At 42.8% G+C, this 14,069-nt stretch overlaps 1 protein-coding gene across 1 annotated transcript in view; it reads left to right on the top strand.

Annotated features, from left to right (window-relative positions):
* The window catches only part of DNAH8 (dynein axonemal heavy chain 8), a 622,089-nt gene that overhangs the window by 116,296 nt on the left and 491,724 nt on the right, over nt 1–14,069 (top strand). The window contains exons 12-16 of the mRNA XM_040430275.1: nt 3,566–3,685; nt 6,471–6,609; nt 6,694–6,881; nt 7,710–7,790; nt 7,873–7,989. Of these exons, the coding sequence (XP_040286209.1) occupies nt 3,566–3,685; nt 6,471–6,609; nt 6,694–6,881; nt 7,710–7,790; nt 7,873–7,989 (645 nt within the window). The remainder of the gene's footprint in view (nt 1–3,565; nt 3,686–6,470; nt 6,610–6,693; nt 6,882–7,709; nt 7,791–7,872; nt 7,990–14,069) is intronic.

Here is a 14,069-nt window from a genome sequence, read left to right as displayed (position 1 = left end):
TGTTTGAACCAAGACCTTGCGACCAATCTTCCTCCGGCGGAACTCCAATCCTTGGCGGTACAAATTTCGCAGGCAGGAAAGTACCTCTGCGAAGCGGCTCTGGACGCGGGGAACTCCTATATCGGAAATGTGGCGAACTCCTATATCGGACGCTTGGGCACGAGAGGTAGTGACATCAGGATACAAGATAGAATTCAAATCTATCCCACCCAACGGTTTTTTCCTCTCCCTGCCTCCCAACGATCCAGGTCGGGCGGCTGCTTTCTTCCAAGCAGTCCAGTCCCTTCTGATACGGGGCGTGATAATTCCGGTCCCCTTACACGAAAGATTTACGGGTTTCTATTCAAACCTATTCGTAGTACCCAAAAAGGAAGGCGATGTTCGCCCAGTGCTGGACCTCAAGATAGTGATTCGCTTCTTCCGCATTCAACGTTTCAAAATGGAGTCACTCCGCTCCGTGATTGCCTCTTTGGTACAGGGGGAACTCATGGCATCGATAGACATCCAAGACGCCTACTTACACGTTCCCATCGCACCCGCTCATCAACGTTTTCTTCGTTTTGCCATTAATTCATGTCACTACCAGTTCGTCGCCCTGCCATTCGGCCTAGCGACAGCTCCGAGAGTGTTCACAAAGGTACTTGCCCCCCTCTTGGGTCTCCTGCGCTCCAGGGGCATCACTCTCCTCCCGTATCTAGACGATATCTTGATCAAAGTATCTACGGTCTCTCAATGCGAGGAGAGTCTTCAGATCACTTTGAGCACCCTGTCCCGCTTCGGGTGGATAGTCAATCGGCGGAAATCCTGCTTATCTCCCACCACACAAATCAGGTTTCTGGGCATGATACTAGACTCAGGTGCAGCCGTGGTACGCCTGCCATTGGACAAGAGCATGGACATTCAGAGATCTATACGCATATTACTCCAACGCCGCAATACGTCTATCCGCAATTGCATGCGGGTGCTGGGCATGATGGTGGCCTCCTTCGAGGCCATTCCCTTCGCTCAATTTCACACGAGGCGTTTACAAAAAGCCATTTTGTCATCTTGGGACAAATCCACGGATTCTCTGGATCGCCGGATCCCGCTGTCCCTCCAAACACGTACAGCCCTCGGTTGGTGGACAGAGTCTGCGCATCTGTTGGCGGGGAAATCCTTCCTTCCAGTGATATGGACGATCATTACAACAGACGCCAGCCTTCGCGGTTGGGGCGGAGTTCTCGCCACACGGACGGTCCAGGGTGTTTGGTCTCCATCGGAGTCCAAACTTCCCATCAACATACTGGAACTCCGGGCCATTTATCTCTCCCTTGTCCATTGGACTCCACTTCTGCAGGGTCGTCCGATCAGGGTGCAGTCGGACAATGCCACAGCTGTGGCCTACATCAACCACCAAGGAGGGGCTCACAGCCTTCCGGTGATGCAGGAGTCTGCGAAGATTTTGCAGGGGGCGGAGTTCCATGTTCCGATGATTTCGGCAGTCTTCATGCCGGGAGTGGACAACTGGACAGCAGACTTTCTCAGCCGGACAACAGTGGACCCGGGGGAGTGGTCCCTCCATCCGGAGGTGTTCGAGGCCATCTGTTTCAGGTGGGGACCTCCGGAAGTGGACTTGATGGTGTCCAGGTTCAATCACAAGCTCCCGTGCTTCCTCTGTCGCGCAAGGGATCCAACAGCACACGGCGTGGACGCTCTCGTGGCACCTTGGGACAGCTTCGCGTTTCTTTACGTGTTCCCACCGAGCTTGGTACTCAGAACTCATTCTTCTGCTAGGAGATGCTCCGTGGCCTCTGCCAATCAGAACCGATCTACTCTCCCAGGGCCCAGTCTTCCATCAGAGTTTAGATACGCTACGTTTAACGGCGTGGCGGTTGAAACCTTTCTGTTGAAACGCAGAGGTTTTTCTGATGCGGTCATTCGAACCGCATGGCTCTCAGTTCCCTCAAAGGGCAGGTCTCGGCCCTGTCCATTTTTTTCCAACGTACTCTAGCCATCCTAGGTCCGGTCAAGACTTTCTTGCAAGGAGTAGCTCACACCGTTCCCCCATATCGGCCCCCATTACATTCTTGGGACCTGAACCTGGTTCTCGGTGCACTCCAGACAGCGCCGTTCGAACCTCTGAGTTAAGTTTCCGTCAGTCTACTTTCCTGGAAAGTGGCCTTTTTAGTGGCCATTACCTCTATTCGACGGGTTTCGGAACTGGCAGCTCTCTCCTACAAGGAACCCTTTTTGGTGTTTCACCAAGATAAGGTGGTTCTTCGTCCAGTGCCATCTTTTTTACCAAAGGTTGTTTCTGCCTTTCACGTGAATGAGGACATTGTTTTGCCCTCAGCCTTCTCGTCCTCGGGAGGTCTCCCTCCATCGTTTGGATGTAGTACGGGCCTTGAAGATCTATCTGTCGGTGGTGGCCCCCTTTAGCCGCACTGACGCTCTGTTCGTTATCTCGGAAGGCCCTCGTAAAGGTTTGGCGGCTTCAAAGGTGACTATTGCTCGGTGGATTCGCTCGGCCATTGCCGAGGCCTATCGTTCCAGGGACAAGGTTCCTCCACCCGGGATCACGGCTCACTCTACCAGAGCGGTCGGGGCTTCTTGGTCACACCTCCACCATGCTTCTGCATCTCAGTTGTGTAAAGCAGCGACTTGGTCCTCTCTACACACCTTTACTAAATTTTACCGGGTGCATTCATTGGCCTCGGCAGATGCTTCTCTCGGCCGCAGGGTTCTGCAGGCCGCAGTTCAGTGACTTCCATAGAGAGTTGGTTTGGGAGAATTTTGTTTCCCTCCCCGGGGACTGCTTTAGGACGTCCCACGGTCCTGTGTCCCCCAATGATGTGAGCGAGAAAATGAGATTTTTGTGAACTCACCTGTAAAATCTCTTTCTCGCTTGATTCATTGGGGGACACAGCACCCACCCACATATTGTTGTGAGGCAAGTGGGGTTCCTATTTTGTCTGTTGGGACCTTGTATTTGGTTCGGTCTCATGACAGTGTACAGTTTTCTGTTGATTTTTACTTTAATTTGATCTCTCCTACTGCTGGAGCACAAACTGAAATGCTCTCTCCAGGCTGGAGGGGGAATAGCCTGCAGGGGAGGAGCTAACAATTTTCAGCCTAGTGTCGCCTCCTAGTGGCAGCAGCAAGCTATACCCACGGTCCTGTGTCCCCCAATAAATCAAGCGAGAAAGAGATTTTACAGGTGAGTTCACAAAAATCTCATTTTTTCATGCAGGGTCAGCCCTACCAGGCATCATGCCCAGTTTAATTAGGTTGATCCTGCTGACAGATGCTCATTATCTATATGGCCTTATTTCAGATCTGTATAATTAATTTAAGCTGGTCCAAAGCTGTAAAGGTTTTTCCCATTTCAAGAGCAATCCTTAGTTTCACAAGGATTCTGTGGAACACATTGCAAAGTAAATTTTCTGAATGTAGCACTTGAGCCTTTACACCTCGGCTGAGTGCAGCCTATATCAATCACTGGAATATGAGATATCAGGGGAAGGAGTGGTGCACTAATCCATCACTTACTGTTATAGTACTGAGAGCTTAGTGTTACTTTCTTCAGCTATATGAACATTACAAGGAGGATCCTCCGGCTGTCAAGAACATGCCTCCTGTATCAGGCAGGATCCTGTGGTCCAGACAGCTGCTCAGCAGGATAACTGAGCCGATCACATATCTGAAGGTAGGATTTTATATTCTGTCATTCGTTCATATTATGGTTTAGCACACAGAGCTTTTTCAGTTTATTTGCATTTTGGGAAGTATTCTCTTAACACCAAGCACTGGTTAATCATCTGATTTAGGGAAAACAAATTAACCCAATTCATGAGTGGTGTGCCGCCCACAGTCTTGCTGACTGTAAGGTATTTTATATTAAGCTATACTAGGGCTCCAATTCTACTGCATGGAGCTCCTGTCACGGATGTTCCGGCGACAGGTGGCAGGAGATCGGTGAGACTGGCACCACCTGGTTCGATCTGACAGGTTTTCCTTGTGGATCAATAGGCGTCTATGTTGTTTCTGGTAATGGCCACACCCTTTGCCTCAGGTGTTGCTAAGGGCTCTTTTACACTTGCGTTGTCCGGATCCGTCGTGCACTCCATTTGCCGGAGGTGCCCGCCGGATCCGTAACAACGCAAGTGAACTGAAAGCATTTGAAGACGGATCCGTCTTCAAAATGCGTTCAGTGTTACTATGGCACCCAGGACGCTATTAAAGTCCTAGTTGCCATAGTAGTAGTGGGGAGCGGGGGAGCAGAATACTTACAGTCCGTGCGGCTCCCGGGGCGCTCCAGAATGACGTCAGAGCGCCCCATGCGCATGGATCACATGATCCATGCGATCACGTCAATCCATGCGCGTGGGGCGCCCTGACGTCAATTTGGAGCGCCCCGGGAGCCGCACGGACGGTAAGTATACTGCTCCCCCGCTCCCCACTACTACTATGGCACCCATAGAAACATAGAAACATAGAATGTGTCGGCAGATAAGAACCATTTGGCCCATCTAGTCTGCCCAATATATCTGAATCCTATGAATAGTCCCTGGCCCTATCTTATATGAAGGATAGCCTTATGCCTATCCCATGCATGCTTAAACCCCTTCACTGTATTTGCAGCTACCACTTCTGCAGGAAGGCTATTCCATGCATCGACTTTAATAGCGTCCTGGGTGCCATAGTAACCATTCAGAAAAAGCTAAACGTCGGATCCGGTAATGCGCCGAAACGACGTTTAGCTTAAGGCCGGATCCGGATTAATGCCTTTCAATGGGCATTAATTCCGGATCCGGCCGTGCGGCAAGTGTTCCGGATTTTTGACCGGAGCAAAAAGCGCAGCATGCTGCGGTATTTTCTCCGGCCAAAAAACGTTCCGTTCCAGAACTGAAGACATCCTGATGCATCCTGAACGGATTTCTCTCCATTCAGAATGCGTGGGGATAATCCTGATCAGGATTCTTCCGGCATAGAGCCCCGACGACGGAACTCTATGCCGGAAGAAAAGAACGCAAGTGTGAAAGAGCCCTAATATGGTCATATAACCTTCCTTATTTATTGTTGCTTCTCCCACAATGCTGTGCGGTTTATAGCTTTTGTTTCAGTTGTGGATTGCTGGTGTGTGGATCTCGGCGGAGTTTCTGGTGCTTCCATAGCCCCTTTGAAGTTAAGTGTTTCCTTTTCCTTTTTGTATTTTGTTTGGGTTCTGTGTGTTGCATTTCCCTGTTGTTTGTATTAGGCCTGAAGGAGACTCCTGTTCGTCCTTCCTTTTGGAGGAACAGGTAGTCTTGTCCCTGCCATTTGTATCAGGGTCCTATAGGGCTAGATAGGACTCTAGGTATTCCTGCGTATGAAGTCATCTACCTTTTGGGGTCTGTTCATACTGGTAGTCAGTCAGGAATTTGGTTAAGGTTTTACTAGGAGGTGTCCATATTCTTTCCCTAGTTCTCAGGCCTGATTCCCTGTTCCCCCCTTCCCTCTTATGCTTGGTGTGGTGTTTCCCTCCCACACCATAGTGTGACAGCTCCATATGTCTCTGATTTTATTGTCGTGAATGCAGAACACTGGACTAAAGTTCAGGCTGAAACTCAGGATCAAGAGAACATCATTTATTTTACTGTCACGATCAGTGTGGGGGAAAAACTCCACTCTAAACGCAGGAGGGAAGGGGAACAGTAACTGGGCCTGGAAACTAGGGAAGGAACAGGTCACCTCCTAAACAACCCTGATCCGGGCCCTAACTACCTATCAATATGAATAGACCTTGAAGGTAGGAATATTCATATGCTGTATACCTAGGCCCTAATATCCCTATAAGACCCTGGAATGAGGTTAGGACCAGAGACAACCCATTCCTCCTCAGATGGACGAATGGAAGTCTCTGTCTCAGGCCCAGATACAAACAACAGGGAATATAACAAACACACAGCAATAAGAACAGACAAGACTTATCTGAAAGTAGAAAACTGGCAACTCCAGAAGCACCACAGAGTACAACCGACCAGCTAGTTAGAAGGCAGGAAGAAAATCTATAAACCGCACCTCCAAGAGTGAGAAGCGGCTACTTATGGGAAAGGTAAATCACCAACAAGCAACACCTGAGGCAAGGGGTGTGGCATTCACCAAAACACAGACATAATAAGATCCACAGTGAACTTGTCAATTTAACCCACGAGTTGCCAGTCTCTCCGATCTCCTGGTACCTGCCATAGGAACGTCCGTGACACTTACACAGATGCCTAAAAAAAAGCACAAAAGTAACCAAGGGCACTGGCAGAATTTTGGTGCCAAGGCAGCGTTATATATGCAGAAAAAAATCTGTAGTGCATCTTCATTATATCTTTCTGTAAAATATTGTTTATAGATGAACCCTGTAAAATCAATGGGGTGCTGAAAATTGCACTGATCCTAAAACCTTTGTTAGGAAATTCCTCAATTATTGTTTTCCCCTTTTTTCCCCCCTGTCTTTAAAGACCAGTTCTGACATATTATCAAGCCCGGATGGTAAAGCTGCTGTGCAGCTGTATAATAGGATGGTATATGTATTGGTGGATTTTCAAGTTTTACATTACGACTTTTGGCTTAATGACTTCTCCACTGAGCTGCAGGACGGTAAGCGTGCTTATTCAAAGAGGCCTGACTTACTCTAGACAGAGGACACAGTTATTTAATACATATCTCATTTATTGTTTACAGCACTGCAGGCAAAGTTATTGGTTCACCATTCTGAAACCAAGCAGATGTTTGTTAACTTTGATCCTAAATTTCTAGAGATTTTTCAAGAAACAAAGTGCATGATGAAGTTGGGTTTGGATATTCCAGAAGAAGCTGAAGCATTTCTGAAAGCAGAGGCTGATCTTAACTCAAATTATCTCCAGCTGGAAGTAAGGCCACTTACAGATTTCTTTAGTTAATTACAGTAATTGTACAATATTCTACTTAAAGGTGAGTTATCCCTTTGCATAAATATTACACCTATCAGCCAGCCCAGAAATCCTCACCAAAATCTGTGATTTCATTGCAAATTTAGCTGCAGTTTTCAGGGTGTAATCCATACTAAAAATGTGCTTCATTTCTGAGAATCCACAGCATTACTACAATCTGCTGTGGATTTATTCCACTGTGAGTGAGTAGGGTTTGTGAAAATCCAATTCATCTTTGTAGTTTGTTGCACAGTTTTTGTTGCGGAATCTGAGATGTGTGAACCTACCATTCACATTCAGCAATAATGATGCATCTATGCAGTGCATTGTGGCAAAGCCTTATCTACTGTAAATACAATCCGCTTTGACTGTAAAATGCAGCAAGGAAAGCAGGAAATAAAATACTGGTTTTACAGTGTGAAAATAGTGCAACCAGCGCCTCATGATTTACCATACATAAGTTGTGCGCCAAGACCTGTGACACCTTTATGCCACTATTGGTGTGATAAATGTCCGCCTATATGTTAATGTTATGTTTATGTTGCTGAAATTATTAGTTCAGACTGATGGAAATCTGCTTCATCAGTTAGAAAAATGTTTGTTTCCCATTAATATATTTCACAGCCACAATTGTAGCATCGTCACTACCAATTTTGAAAAATACATCTTGCCTAATTTACTCTAGGAAGTAAAATTAGTGGTTACTTTCTACTCTTTTAATGAGATTCACAATAAAACTGAGTGAAACATTAGGTTAAATTATTGCTTGTCTCTTCTTTATACAAACAGAAATTACTCAAGACGTATAAGACTCTTTGTAGTCAGATCCACCCTGCCTTTACAGATCTGATGTCTGGGAAAATTAGAAAGGTATGGAGAAGAAAACATTTGAGTGATTTTCTTTTTGATTATGTAATTTCTGTTTAGAATTAAGAAAAACTATATTTTTTAGGTGGAGTCCACTTTACATAAGGGCCTCACAGATTTAACATGGTCGTCTGTTGCACTTCCACGCTTTTTTGAAGATGTAGATGCAGATCTTCAAATAGTCAGTCAGCTTCTAAACAAGGTAATATGAATAATATCTTTCATAATAGAGATCATAAAGCAATATATAATAGTATAAAATATTCATGTATTACTGTAATTGTAGCTACAGTGCATTTGGAAAGTCTTCAGACACTTTCACATTTTGTTATGTTGCTCCTTGTGTTAAAATAAAGAAAATAATCTATTAGTAAAAAATTAAAACCTAATTTATAAAATGTTTGCAAACTTATTAAAAAGGAAAAACAAAAATTTGGCCTGGACATAAATATTCAACCTGTTTGACATGGACATATAGTAGATATAAAAAGTCTACACTCTCCTGTTAAAATGTCGGGTTTCTGTGATGTAAAAAAATTAGACAAAGATAAATCATTTCAGAACTTTTTCCACCTTTAATGTGACCTATAAACTGTACAACTCAATTGAAAAACAAACTGAAATCTTTTAGGTGGAGGGAAGAAAAAATATAAAAATAAAATAATATGGTTGCGTAAGTGTTCCAAAACTTTAATCTTCTTCTGGTGAAGCCATTCCTTTGTTGATTTGGATGTATGCTTTGGGTGTCATTGTCATCAGTGATGGCCAGTTTGCAGTGTTCACCAGCGAACACATGCGGGCTGCCATCTTTAGTTAGGTTAGACTCACCCATGGGCGATGCACAGGTAAGCCCTTACCTGTGCCTGTGCGCGAGCCGGTCTGAAATCAAATGCGGTCACCGGGAGCAGGCAGTTCCGAGAACAGCCGCCGGGGGCCTTCATCGGGCTGTTCTCGGAACTGCCTGCTCCCGGTGACTGCATTTGATTTCAGACCGGCTCGAGCACAGGAACAGGAAAGGGCTTACCTGTGCATCACCGGACTTGTGAGTCAAGATGGCAGCCCGCATGTGTTCGCTGGCGAGCACTGCGAACTGGCCATCAATGATTGTCATGCCGAAAGATGAAGTTCCTCTTCATGTTCAACTTTCTCGCAGAAGCCTGAAGGTTTTGTGCCAATATTGACTGGTATTTGGAACTGTTCATAATTCCCTCCAGCTTAACTAAGGCCCCAGTTCCAGCTGAAGAAGAACAGTTCCTTGGCATGATGCTGCCACCACCATGCTTCACTGTGGGTATGGTGTTCTTTTGGTGATGTGCAGGGTTGTTTTTGCACCAAACATATCTTTTGGAATCATGACCAAAAAGTTCAACCTTGGTTTCATCAGGCCGTAACACCTTTTCCCACATGCTTTTGGGAGACTTCAGATGTGATTTTGCAAAACGTAGCCTGGCTTGGATATTTTTCTTCATAAGAAAAGGCCTTCGTCTTGCCAGTCTGCCCCATAGCCCAGACATATGAAGAATACGAGAGATTGTTGTCACATGTACCACACAGCCAGGACTTGCCAGATATTCCTGCAGCTCCTTTAATGTTGCTGTAGGCCTCTTGGTAGCCTTTCAGACCAGTTTTCTTCTTGTCTTTTCATCCATTTTGGAGGGATGTCCAGTTCTTGGTGATGTCACTGTTGTGCCATATTTTCTCCTTGATGATGACTTTACTGTGTTCCATGGTAGATCTAATGCCTTGGAAATTCTTTTGTCTCCTTCTCCTGACTGATACCTTCTAACAATGAGATCCCTCTGATGCTTTGGAAGCTCTCTGTGGACCATGGCTTTTGCTGTGGGATGCGACTAAGAAAATTTCATGAAAGACCAACTAGAGCAGCTGCACTTTATTTGGGGTTGATCAGAGGCACTTTAACCACTTCCCATCTGGGCCATTTGCCCCCTTCCTGACCAGGCCTAATTTTGCAAATCTGACATATCTCACTTTATGTGGTAATAACTTTGGAACGCCTTTACTTATCCAAGTCATTCAGAGATTGTTTTCTCATGACACATTGTACTTCATGATAGTCATAAATTTGAGTCAATATATTTCACCTTTATTTATTAAAAATCCCAAATTTACCCAAAATTTTGGAAAATTCACAATTTTCTAAATTTAAATTTCTATTCTATTCCCGACTCTAATCAGGCAATCAGAATAACTCCCTGGATCAACGACCCCTCTCTAGTAGCCATAGCCTGTAATATTATTACACTCCAGAAATACATCAGGGCCCTCCTGAATTCCTTTATTGTACTCACCATCACCACCTCCTCAGGCAGAGAGTTCCATAATCTCACTGCTCTTACAGTATAGAGTCCATAGTCTCACTGCTCTTACCGCAAAGAGTCCATAGTCTCACTGCTCTTACAGTAAAGAGTCCATAGTCTCACTGCTCTTACAGTAAAGAGTCCATAGTCTCACTGCTCTTACAGTAAAGAGTCCATAGTCTCACTGCTCTTACAGTAAAGAGTCCATAGTCTCACTGCTCTTACAGTAAAGAGTCCATAGTCTCACTGCTCTTACAGTATAGAGTCCATAGTCTCACTGCTCTTACAGTAAAGAGTCCATAGTCTCACTGCTCTTACAGTAAAGAGTCCATAGTCTCACTGCTCTTACCGTAAAGAATCCTCTTCTATGTTTGTGTACAAACCTTCTTTCCTCCAGATGCAGAGGATGTCCCCTCGTCACAGTCACAGTCCTGGGGATAAATAGATGATGGGAGTGATCTCTGTACTGACCCCTGATATATTTATTTGTAGTAATTAGATCTCCCCTCAGACGTCTTTTTTCTAAAGTGAATAACCCTAATTTTGATAATCTTTCAGGGTACTGTAGTTGCCCCATTTCAGTTATTACTTTTGTTGCCCTCCTCTGGACCCTCTCTAGCTCTGCTATGTCTGCCTTGTTCACAGGAGCCCAGAACTGTACACAGTCCTCCATGTGTGGTCTGACTAATGATTTGTAAAGTAGTAGGACTATGTTCTCATCACCGCCATCTATGCCCCTTCTGATGCAGCCCATTATCTTATTGGCCTTAGCAGCAGCTGCCTGACACTGTTTTTTGCAGCTTAGTTTGCTGTTTATTAAAATTCCTAGATCCTTTTCCATGTCAGTGTTACCGAGTGTTTTACCATTTAGTATGTACGGGTGACTTGCATTATTCCTTCCCATGTGCATAACTTTACATTTGTCAGTGTTAAACCTCATCTGCCACTTATCTGCCCAAGCCTCCAATCTATCCAGATCCCTCTGTAGTAGTATACTGTCCTCTGTAGTATATATACAGTATACTGTCCTCTGTAGTATATATATACAGTATACTGTCCTCTGTAGTGTATATATACAGTATACTGTCCTCTGTAGTGTATATATACAGTATACTGTCCTCTGTAGTATATATACAGTATACTGACCTCTGTACTATATACAGTATACTGTCCTCTGTAGTGTATATACAGTATACTGTCCTCTGTAGTATATATACAGTATACTGTCCTCTGTAGTATATATACAGTATACTGTCCTCTGTAGTATATATACAGTATACTGTCCTCTGTAGTATATATATATACAGTATACTGTACTCTGTAGTATATATACAGTATACTGTCCTCTGTAATATATATACAGTATACTGTCCTCTGTAGTATATATATACAGTATACTGTCCTCTGTAGTATATATACAGTATACTGTCCTCTGTAGTGTATATACACCGTATACTGTCCTCTGTAGTATATATACAGCATACTGTCCTCTGTAGTGTATATATACAGTATACTGTCCTCTGTAGTGTATATATACAGTATACTGTCCTCTGTAGTGTATATATACAGTATACTGTCCTCTGTAGTATATATACAGTATACTGTCCTCTGTAGTGTATATATACAGTATACTGTCCTCTGTAGTGTATATATACAGTATACTGCCCTCTGTAGTATATATACAGTATACTGTCCTCTGTAGTATATACACAGTATACTGTCCTCTGTAGTGTATATACTGTATACTGTCCTCTGTAGTATATATACAGTATACTGTCCTCTGTAGTATATACACAGTATACTGTCCTCTGTAGTGTATATATACAGTATACTGTCCTCTGTAGTATATATACACAGTATACTGTCCTCTGTAGTATATATACACAGTATACTGTCCTCTGTAGTATATACACAGTATACTGTCCTCTGTAGTATATATACAGTATACTGTCCTCTGTAGTATATATATACAGTATACCGTCCTCTGTAGTATATATACAGTATACTGTCCTCTGTAGTATATATACAGTATACTGTCCTCTGTAGTATATATACAGTATACTGTCCTCTGTAGTATATATACAGTATACTGTCCTCTGTAGTGTATATATACAGTATACTGTCCTCTGTAGTATATATACACAGTATACTGTCCTCTGTAGTATATACACAGTATACTGTCCTCTGTAGTATATATACAGTATACTGTCCTCTGTAGTATATATACAGTATACTGCCCTCTGTAGTATATATACAGTATACTGTCCTCTGTAGTATAGATACAGTATACTGTCCTCTGTAGTATAGACACAGTATACTGTCCTCTGTAGTGTATATATACAGTATACTGTCCTCTGTAGTGTATATATACAGTATACTGTCCTCTGTAGTGTATACACAGTATACAGTCCTCTGTAGTGTATATACAGTACACTGTCCTCTGTAGTGTATATATACAGTATACTGTCCTCTGTAGTATATATACAGTATACTGTCCTCTGTAGTATATATACAGTATACTGTCCTCTGTAGTATATACACAGTATACTGTCCTCTGTAGTGTATATATACAGTATACTGTCCTCTGTAGTGTATATATACAGTATACTGTCCTCTGTAGTATATATGCAGTATACTGTCCTCTGTAGTGTATATACAGTATACTGTCCTCTGTAGTATATATACAGCATACTGTCCTCTGTAGTATATATACAGCATACTGCCCTCTGTAGTATATATACAGTATACTGTCCTCTGTAGTATATACACAGTATACTGTCCTCTGTAGTATATATATACAGTATACTGTCCTCTGTAGTATATATACACAGTATACTGTCCTCTGTAGTATATACACAGTATACTGTCCTCTGTAGTATATATACAGTATACTGTCCTCTGTAGTATATATACAGTATACTGTCCTCTGTAGTATATATACAGTATACTGTCCTCTGTAGTATATACACAGTATACTGTCCTCTGTAGTGTATATATACAGTATACTGTCCTCTGTAGTATATATATACAGTATACTGTCCTCTGTAGTATATACACAGTATACTGTCCTCTGTAGTATATATGCAGTATACTGTCCTCTGTAGTGTATATACAGTATACTGTCCTCTGTAGTATATATACAGTATACTGTCCTCTGTAGTATATATACAGTATACTGCCCTCTGTAGTATATATACAGTATACTGTCCTCTGTAGTATATACACAGTATACTGTCCTCTGTAGTGTATATATACAGTATACTGTCCTCTGTAGTGTATATACACAGTATACTGTCCTCTGTAGTATATACACAGTATACTGTCCTCTGTAGTATATATACAGTATACTGTCCTCTGTAGTGTATATATACAGTATACTGTCCTCTGTAGTATATACACAGTATACTGTCCTCTGTAGTATATACACAGTATACTGTCCTCTGTAGTATATATACAGTATACTGTCCTCTGTAGTATATACACAGTATAATGTCCTCTGTAGTATATATACAGTATACTGTCCTCTGTAGTATATATACAGTATACTGTCCTCTGTAGTATATACACAGTATACTGTCCTCTGTAGTGTATATATACAGTATACTGTCCTCTGTAGTATATATACACAGTATACTGTCCTCTGTAGTATATACACAGTATACTGTCCTCTGTAGTATATATACAGTATACTGTCCTCTGTAGTATATATACAGTATACTGTCCTCTGTAGTATATATACAGTATACTGTCCTCTGTAGTATATATACAGTATACTGTCCTCTGTAGTATATATACAGTATACTGTCCTCTGTAGTATATATACAGTATACTGTCCTCTGTAGTATATATATACAGTATACTGTCCTCTGTAGTATATACACAGTATACTGTCCTCTGTAGTATATATACAGTATACTGTCCTCTGTAGTATATATACAGTATACTGTCCTCTGTAGTGTATATA

Source organism: Bufo bufo, chromosome 4 (assembly GCF_905171765.1).
Source record: "Bufo bufo chromosome 4, aBufBuf1.1, whole genome shotgun sequence".
NCBI lineage: Eukaryota > Metazoa > Chordata > Amphibia > Anura > Bufonidae > Bufo > Bufo bufo.
This window is presented reverse-complemented; position numbering and strand designations above follow the sequence as displayed.